The sequence below is a fragment of the Haematobia irritans genome, chromosome 2 (assembly GCF_050003625.1).
Source record: "Haematobia irritans isolate KBUSLIRL chromosome 2, ASM5000362v1, whole genome shotgun sequence".
NCBI classification, from domain to species: Eukaryota; Metazoa; Arthropoda; class Insecta; order Diptera; family Muscidae; genus Haematobia; species Haematobia irritans.
The window spans coordinates 143776034-143786549 of NC_134398.1; the positions used below are offsets into that span (position 1 = coordinate 143776034).

A 10516-nucleotide genomic window follows, 5' to 3' on the forward strand; every position below is an offset into this window, starting at 1 on the left:
CCAAAATATCAAGAATTCTACAAATCTACTAAACAGTAAAAAAGTTGCCATTTTTGGTAGAATTCAACCAAATGTGGCAACCGTGCTTGGGAATGGTGTGTTCATGAATGTGGATATCCTCCTCACCAACTAAATTTGGTTCCTGTTAACGAAATTTGCAGATTTATTTCAACAAGAGTCGCTTAGTGCAATCATTAATTTTCATCTCGACCTGATTTGGCTATGGAATAATTACCCGATAGACAATCAGGCGGAAGATAGGTGAGACCTTTACGCGTAAACTCCACTTGTGCTTTCATTCTGGGACAAGATTTTTGCTCCAAAATTACACATATTATTGTCCACCAGACATACGTTTTCATCTCTTGAAATAATTAAGTCGTTGCTTACCGAACCAAGGATTTAGACAAAGTCCAATGCAACCATAATGAGACGTTTAGGTTAGGTTAGGAGTAAAAATAGGCCATTCTAAAACTTAGCCTCCGTAGATGGATATGAGCTAAAGTTCAGTAGACAATTGACGAACCATCCCAAAATATTGATTGTGGCTAATTATGTGGATACATAGTCCGATATAAATATTTTTATATATCTTAACAAATGAATGGCTACCAATTTACTTCCCATTCTATGGTTTATGGTTGAAAACCAAAGTAGTTGTAATATAACTGCATACAATATATACATACTTTTTCCCCTTTGTAAACTATTGTAAAACGTTGCTTGTCGGTATTACTTTTTTGCTTCTTCCGCTTTTATTTCATCTGCACTTGGTTTTGGTGCTATAATCTTGAGTATTCTATTTGCGGGCAATATTTTAGCTTTTGGCAATCTTTTACGAACTTTCTTTTTATCCTTTTCATTTACTGCATCACTGGCATTACCAGCTCCACCCTTTCCACAGTCCTCCAGTGATGGTAGATGAAATTCGTCCAAATCGATTTTCGATTCAAAGGCATTCTCCACAATTTCTGGCAATTCTAATTGTACAGCCTTTTCAGTGTGTACTCTCTGGACATGCTCCTTTAATTTATCCGATCGATGACTTTTGAATGCACACAATTGACATTTGTATTTGTTAACATTATCGGTTGAATGCTTCATGGCATGGCGTTTGAGATTTTTGGAGAGGCTAAATTTGCAGCCGCAAATTTCACATACAAATGGACGTTCTTGTTTTTCATTACGTTCATGAGTTTCAATGTGCAATTTGAGATTTTCTTTGCGATTCGCCTGATGATGACACCCGGGATAAGTGCATTTGAAAAAATTTCCTGTATGTCGTAGTTTGTGAGATTTCAAAGCTTTCAAATGTGTTGTGCTATAACCGCACACATCGCAAAGCATTGGTTTTTCCGAATTGTGGGCTTGTATGTGAATGTTCAAACCTTGTCTCCATTTGAAACCTTTGCCACAATGTGGACATAGATGGGGTGTTTCCTTTGAGTGCTTCGGATTATGAAGAATAAGGGCAGCACGGGTCATAAACCGTATGCCACATTCTAAGCAGAAAAATGGTTTCTTTAAATCAGCATCGTGCTTCTTTAGATGTTCGTCATACTCCTTCCAGCTTAGAAAGCCGGCTTCGCATAGAGAACAAGTTAAATGGGATGCTTCACAATTACGCATGTGATTGATCATCTCTTGGACACGATAGCATTTGAAATCACATGCCAAGCAGTAGTTTATCTTACAATTGGAAGAGGACGCACGAGGATTTCGAAGCTGTAAAGGAGGGAGGATGAACAAAAATGGAGTGACAAAAGTAAGCAATGAAATACCTTAAAATATGTCTTTTTTTCATCGAAAATATTTTCAGGTTTAATCTTGGCTTCAGACTGTTGCCCACTCAAAGTAATTTCCCCTAGTTGTACTTGCTCACTGCTGGTATCACCAGGTTTCCCACCTTCTTGCTCATTTAAAACCGATCCACTTTTAATTTCTATAATCTCTTGTGTTTCTTCTGGTATTTGAAAGACTTTCATTAACTCTCCCACCACAAGAATTTTTGCTAGATGTTTGAAGTGCTCAATATGTTCCTTTACAATAGTAACCATATCCTCATAGAAGAAATCTCCAATGCTTTGCAAACATTCTGAGCAATTGAAATTTTTTATTTGTACCTTTAAGGGATTATGTATGGAGAAATGTAGATTTGTTTGCTGAAAATGAGGACCACCAATGAATCGGCTTTGGGCGGCTACAACACAAAAGTGACCAAAAATGGAATCACCATTTTCCAGTTCCAATATTAAATCACAAAACTGTCCCTGTCGTCGTTGGTCATTGAGATAGTTTGTAACCTTTGAGTGTAGAGGTTGATGTAATGTCGGAGCAACAACAGGAAGCTCTGTTTTAATCATTGTACAAATTTTTAAGTACTTTTAACGAATACTTCTGGAACTGGTAACATATGTAAATGTTTATGTTTATTGTTTTTATTTACGAAAGACATTGTTGCCAGATTTTTTCTAAATATGATAGGGTGCCATATGGACGATTTTCACGATGTGGAATCATGGTAATGTTGCTGAAACTCGTTCACATTATAAGTGTGGCTTTCACCGAAAATAATTCCCCGTTTCTCTATATCGAACGATAGATAGCTTCGTCGTATTTCAGTCGAAAGAATCGTATAAATGTTATAACTGGAATAATTTATACATTTTTATTCAAATTAATAAACATCTACACAATCGTGTTTTACTTGACCACACCCTGCCAGCATTTCAAAGTTCCATTTCATCCTCATCTCTACCACAGACTCGTAAATGTCACTACAACAATCGCCAACTGTGATGGGGGAAGCATATCAAAAAGTACATGAAAGTATTTTGCCATCACTATTGTTAGAAGAGCCATTTTATATTTTGTGAAACGCCAAGCGAAACTAGCTTATTATAATTTATTTAAATAAAAACGAAAATAAAGTGCTGAAAACATAGTTATCTCGCTTAAAATTGTGAAAGGGATATGGTGAACAATTTTCGACTTTCCAAATGGAATCGAGATAAACAAATGGCTGATAGACGTTGCAACATGTAATGCGCTTTACAGACTATCAGTTATTCCGGACGACAGTGCTCGTGTTGAACATATCCCATATATTGTGCACATTATAAGTTAAGTCCGAAGGCATAATCGATTCTGCTGTATGTTTATGGGATCGATAACACATTTACCAATTATTTAGTCATCGCCGACAAGTCGTATCGATCCGACACACTGTAAGATTCTTTACAAACACCGACATTCCGTCCGGAATAACTGATAGTCTGTAAAGCGCATTACCAACGAGTTTTTGATGTCGTATACGATTGTTTTCGACGTGGTGGGAATTCTCAGTATTGCCGTCATATTCAACAAAATTTGAATTTGGCTCCCTATAGGTTAGGTTATGCACTTTACAGACTATCAGTTATTCCGGATGGAATGTCGGTGTTTGTAAAGAATCTTACAGTGTGTCAGATCGATACGACTTGTCGGCGATGACTAAATAATCGGTAAATGTGTTATCGATCCCATAAACATGTAGCAGTATCGATTATGCCTTCGGACTTAACTTATATGTGCACAATATATGGGATATGTTCGACACGAGTACTGTCGTCCGGAATAACTGATAGTCTGTAAAGCGCATTACGCTGAACTTTATCTAAACAAGTCGGTTTCTGAAGTGCCGACCACCAGACTACAACACCATATAGCATTATAGGTCTGGTCTAACCACTGCCGTGTATAGCCAATGCACAATTTTTGGTTTTAGTCCCCACTTTTTTCCTATTGCCTTTTTGCACGAGTACAAAGCTACAGTTGCTTTTCTCGCCCTTTCTTCAATATTAAGCTTAAAGGTCAGCTTCCTGTCCAAAATAACGCCAAGGTATTTTGCACACTCACCAAAGGGAATTTCAATACCCCCTAAGGAAATAGGCCTAACCGTGGGACAGATAGTGAGCTTTCAATAAAGCTGACTAGTTCATGTAGTGCGGTCTCAGTAGACCTGCCCTTCGAGTATGCATGCTGTCGTTTCGAGAACAAACTTGAATCGATGCTAGTTCTAAGATAAATATCTATCAACCTCTCAAAAGTCTTAAGTAGGAATGAGGATAAGCTGATTGGTCGGAAATCCTTCGCCCTCGAGTGAGAGGCTTTTCCCGCTTTAAGGCCGGTACTATGTTCATTCTTGCGAAAAATTTTTATGGAAACCATTATTTCGCACATAGAAAGCGGCGTTTTTTTAGGTAGCTTGGAGCGCTATTTTACAGGGAGCGATATTGGATTAAGTTGGTGGTTGTTGCTTGTTTTTACAAAATAACATTTTATTTTTCCTTGGGCAATTGATCTGCTATTCCTTTGATCCTTTGTATAGTTTCGGAACAAAAATATGGTCCGTGTTTGATTTATAAACCCGCACAAATAGTTTTTAATAAATAAATTATTTCTTAATTCACATTGCAAATGGCGCCGTGCTATAAACGTCAGTTTTTCAACACGAAAAAACAAAGTATCACAAATGGAAAAAATTTCGCAAATTTTTCGCATTTTTTGGTTTTGTATGGAGTTTCAACGCGAAAACCGAACAGAGTACCGGCCTTTAAGGCCGGTACTTATAACCTTATAACACATAGATGATCCACTATTCTCTTTAAAAAAAAAAATGTGTCAGTTCCAAAAATTAATTTTCTGACATTTCGTTTTGATTTTTTCGTAAAGAGTCAGTCCCAAAGATTAATTTTTGGCGCATTTGCTTTTGTGTGGTTCGTAAAGAGCAATGCTGCTCAAAATTAAATTTCGTATTTTCGCGGTTTTGGTCACAATTTTTTGTTCAAGTATGAACTTTTAATATATTAATTTATTTATAAATCCTCTGTTACATCATAAACGTTCTAATTTTGTGTAAAATTGGCAAACTACAAAAAGGAAAACGAAAGGGATTGTAAGCGTGCTCTTATTTTTCTCGTTTATTCTTAATCTTCGGAACTGTCAAACATAGTTTGACACCCATAGCTCATCTATGTATTATAAGGTCTATGCCACCTACTAACGCAGTTTCTCTTCACAGTTTCGTCCTCTTGTCTTTGTAATCTCTCTGTGGTAGCACTGTTCAGTGTTGCCAGGTTTTTTTTAGCCTTCCCCCCCAAATATTATGCAAATACTCATAAAAAAAGCGTCACCAAAAAAGTAGTGAAAAATTCTCTTTTTGAACCCGGAAGTGATATTTTGTGATATTTTGTCAAATAAATATATTTTTTTTTTATTTTTTATGATTTCTAATGCATTCTAACACTTTTGTAAAAAGTTTAATCTCACTTATTTTAAAAAATTTGCAATTTTTCAAGAATGTATTTAGCATTTTATTAATTTTTTATTAATTCTTACTCTGTTTTTAACTTATTTGAAACAAAAACGTTAAAACTCTACCCACCGAAAACATGAAAAAAGTGAGTTATAAAAAATTAATTGAAATAAATCTCTGTGTAGTTAAAATAAAAAAAAAAACATCTTTGGGTAGACATTTTTGGAAGTGCTTTCAAAATTTGGAAACCATTCCATTTGATGTGTAACGTTTTTCTCAACAAATCAAACTGTCATATATTAACAGCGTCATCTACAATGCTATCCTTTAGTTTACGATGCTGTAATACTACTATTCCTCGCAAGGGGGTGCTTGCATTTCCTGCCTTTGAGGGATGTGGATAAAGTTGGCCCTTTACCAATCAAAAACACATAGTATCTACTTCTTATAAAATCGGAGTTTTCAGAATTTGTAACATGTATAAATAAATATTTTAAAATGTTATGTTAAATCAATTTCTACTCTCTGTTAGAATAATAGAGACAGGGCTGCCAATAAAATTTCAAGAAAAATCGTCACTTTTTTCGATAAAAATCGTCATAATCGGCACTTGCATTTTAAAAATCGTCAAAAAATCGGCAATATAAATGATATTAAAATTAAACGTATTTTTTGGGTAAACTAAAAACAAAATATATAAAGAAATCAGTTTTGTATACAAATAACATTACAATAAAAATCATTTTTTTGTTTTGTTAAACAAAAATATTTCGTAATTTTTCTTATAAAAAATCTATTTTTCTAAAATATTGTTAGTAATTGAGTAACATTTTTAATTATATATTTTGAAATTAAAGAAAAAGTCTCATGTTTTCCAAAACAGGTGATTTTTTATGGTGGTTATTTTTTATACTGTACTAGAATTTTATCATAATTAGTAAAAGTTTCTATTGCATATTCTGTGTAAATCATTATCAATTTTGGTATTATTTGAGTTATTTCATTTTAAGTTATTTTAGTTTCTTGTTTTTTGCTTAAAAATGTCTACGTTTGCTGTGGAGTTTGGAAGAATCATGGTTATTTGTACGAATTTTGACAAAACTCGAAAAGCCAAAGTACTCCACGTTCTGTTTCCGAATTTTTTTCCCAACATTTTTCAAATTTATTTTAATATTTTCAAAAACTTCTCCAAAATGTAAAAATTTAAGCTCGGAAAAAAATCGGAGAAAAATCGGAGTTGTCCATTTTGTGAGTAAAAAATCGTCAAAATGCCGATAAATCGGCAAAATTGGCAGCCCTGAATAGAGAGCTTAGTTTTTTATCTCTCTCTCCCTTTTGCTCTATTGATGACGGCAACTTTGTTTTTGTTGTATTCAGTCATCGTCAACAACTACAGCTGACCACACGCAAACATTAGCCAACTATACAAGTGGCATTCATCAACATTTCGGTTGATGTTCTCTAAATAAATTTATTCTTTTAATACCGAAAAATACGCACAAAAACATTGTAGTTTTCTTCTGCTATTTGATAAGAACTTTCTTAATTAGTGAAGTTACATTGCAATATACTTAAGAGTAAGTAATAATTAATTATCTCGCAATAACGTTTTGTTTTTACAATTTATTGACAAAAACGTACACAAAGAGAACATTAGAGTGTGTCGACTTATGGACGAAATAATATATTTTCGCATTTTAAATTAATATACTGGATATGTTTATTATACATATTTCTTTATATAAAATTGCTCTGACTAGTATTAAGGTAAATTGGCCAATTGAGAACTGCTCATTTTCCAAGAATTTAACAGTTGTAAATTATAAGTCATGCTTGGTCTGCTTACGAATTCAATAACGTTTTACATAACTACTGACGTAAACATATTTTTGATTGATTATTAAATTTATTATGCAATATTTCAATTAACATCGTTAGTCTTCGACGGGGATATTAACAAAAAAAAAAAAACAAAAATGCAGGGAGAGTTAATGGAGAATGAAAGTTAATTGCCAATTTTTTTGTAAAAAGGTCTCTGCCATTGACTATCTATCTATTTAACGGGTTTTAAATAAGAGAATAATTCTTTCCTTGCAAATAGTGTTAAATTTCACTTTCAATCGAACGCCAAATATCTGATGTTTTTTCGCGGTAATGTTGGTTACATCTCTGAGTGATTCAAAGCTTCTCAAGGTGGTGTCACACATAGTGATTCGCCACAGATATACTCAACATAAACGAAGACTCGTATAGCAATCCTTGAGAGAGTATTTCAAACAGAAAAATTTCCCTTAAAGATCTCCATCTCCCAATCTTTTTATAGTAAATGGGTTATTCCAAATTACCTTATTACACACAAAAAAATAAAATATGAATTTGTACATAAATTTGTACATTTTTATAAATTTATGAACTTTTTCATAAAAAAATGTACACTTACATAATATATTGTTTTCGTAAATACTTGTTTTGAAATTATAATTCTTTTAATAATATATATGGACGGTTTCATAAAATCAATGAAACTTTACTTAATATATCAAAAAATACAGGTTTTCTCTTAGCGTGAGAGAACCACAACATCGAGTTACTCTCATATGTAACAATACAAGCATATAATACGAGACAAAAAAAAAAATAAAACATAACGTTGTGAAGGCAGCACGTGTGTTTGAGTTTTTCAGTACAGTTTGAGTCGCCGTCGCGAATCGAAGAATTTTTTATTGCTGTAAAAAATTGACAAAAAAAAAGAAAAACAACATTTAATGGAAGCGTTGGTTCTCATAAGTAATAGAAAATATTATAAAATTATGTTCTTTACTGGTTGGGCTTTAGTAAATGGGTACATACATTTTGACCAATTATGCAGGCATTAAAAATCAGGGGAAAATCTTAAGGAAATGTTACATGTATTGCATGACGTTTTTAATATATATTATGGAAAAGTACATATTTTTCAATGACGACAAATATGTATACTTCATTTATAATATTAAAAACTCCATTCATACCCTGCCAACATTTTTTGAATTTGGGGACGCTTCTGAGAATCCCCACTACGTCGAAAACAATCATATACGACATCAAAAACTCGTCGGAAAAGCGCCGTCACTATTGAGAAGTTGTACCACGCCAAGTTACTACGAAAAAGTTTCTCATCAGTGCAATTATTAGGTGCCTATTTAGATCAATTTCGAAGGACGCCAATAAGAACCCCTGCAAACTATCAGAAAAAGTGCATTTTAAGGTAATTGAAGAAGAATCATTGTGGTCAAGTAAAACACGATTGTGTAGATGTTTATTGATTTGATTAAACAATTATAATTTCTTATAAATATAACATTTTTCGGTTTATCTCATCACATTTAACATAATTTTTTGCATTAATAAAAGAATGATGTTGAGTTTTAAGTAGCAAGTTACATATTGCAGCGTCTATCAGCCAGTTTGTTTATTTTCGATGGAGACAGCGTGCCTGGAAAAATATTTGAAAAACGATCACTTTATTCTATTTGGAAAGTCGAAAATTGTTCACCATATACCTTTCACAATTTTAAGCGTAATATCTATGTTTTCAGAACTTTATTTTCGTTTTTATTTAAATAAAATATAACTAGCTGGTTGCGCTTGGTGTTTCACAAAAAATAAAATGGCTCTTCTAACAGTAGTGATGGCAAAATACTTTCATGTACATTTTGTACTTTTTGATATGCTTCCCCCATCACAGTTCGCGATGGTTGTGGTGACATTTACGAGTCTGTGGTAGCGATGAGGATGAAATGGAACTTTGAAATGCTGGCAGGGTATAAACCGATCACCAGATTTGACCTCCGGAGCCTGTTGGAAGACCAAAATTCATCTGATTCAGTTGAAATTTGGTACATGGTGTTAGTATATGGTCTCTAAAAACCAAATTGGTCCATATCGGTCCATAATTATATATAGCCGATCACCAGATTTGACCTCCGCAGCCTGTTGGAAGACTAAAATTCATCTGATTCAGTTGAAATTTAGTACGTGATGTTAGTATATGGCTTCAAACACCCATGCAAAATTGGTCGATATCGGTCCATAATTATATATAGGCCTCATATAAACCGATCCCCAGATTTGACCTCCGGAGCATCTTGGAAGAGCAAAATTCTTCCCATTGTATCCAACAACCATATAGGAATTGGTTCCTATCAGTCCATAATTATATATAGCTCCCATATAAACCGACCTCCGGTGCCTTTTGGGGAAACAAAATTCATCCGATCTGGTTGAAATTTGGTACGTGGTGGTAGTATATGATATCCCTGCCAGCATTTCAAAGTTCCATTTCATCCTCATCGCTACCACAGACTCGTAAATGTCACCACAACCATCGCGAACTGTGATGGGGGAAGCATATCAAAAAGTACAAAATGTACATGAAAGTATTTTGCCATCACTACTGTTAGAAGAGCCATTTTATTTTTTGTGAAACGCCAAGCGCAACCAGCTTGTTATATTTTATTTAAATAAAAACGAAAATAAAGTTCTGAAAACATAGATATTACGCTTAAAATTGTGAAAGGTATATGGTGAACAATTTTCGACTTTCCAAATAGAATAAAGTGATCGTTTTTCAAATATTTTTCCAGGCACGCTGTCTCCATCGAAAATAAACAAACTGGCTGGTAGACGCTGCAATATGTAACTTGCTACTTAAAACTCAACATCATTATTTTATTAATGCAAAATATTATGTGAAATGTGATGAGATAAACCGAAAAATGTTATATTTATAAGAAATTATAAATGTTTAATCAAATCAATAAACATCTACACAATCGTGTTTTACTTGACCACAATGATTCTTCTACAATTACCTTAAAATGCACTTTTTCTGATAGTTTGCAGGGGTTCTTATTGGCGTCCTTCGAAATTGATCTAAATAGGCACCTAATAATTGCACTGATGAGAAACTTTTTCGTAGTAACTTGGCGTGGTACAACTTCTCAATAGTGACGGCGCTTTTCCGACGAGTTTTTGATGTCGTATATGATTGTTTTCGACGTAGTGTGGATTCTCAGAAGCGTCCCCAAATTCAAAAAATGTTGGCAGGGATTTAACAACCATGCCAAAAGTGGTCCATATCAGTCCATAATCATTTATAGCCCCCATATAAACCGATCCCGAGATTTGGTTTTGGAGCCTCTTGGAGGAGCAAATTTCATCCGAGTGAGTTGAAATTTG

General features: G+C 33.9%; 1 protein-coding gene across 1 annotated transcript; it reads right to left on the reverse strand.

Annotated features, from left to right (window-relative positions):
• Positions 1-723: 723 nt before the first annotated feature.
• Positions 724-2426, reverse strand: Plzf (Promyelocytic leukemia zinc finger). Its single transcript, XM_075296427.1, has 2 exons — positions 1782-2426; positions 724-1725 (listed from the first exon to the last, which is right to left on the reverse strand). Exons 1-2 carry the CDS (start codon positions 2361-2363, stop codon positions 733-735), a joined length of 1575 nt encoding a protein of 524 aa, XP_075152542.1. The 5' UTR covers positions 2364-2426; the 3' UTR covers positions 724-732.
• Between the last annotated feature and the right edge of the window lie 8090 nt (positions 2427-10516).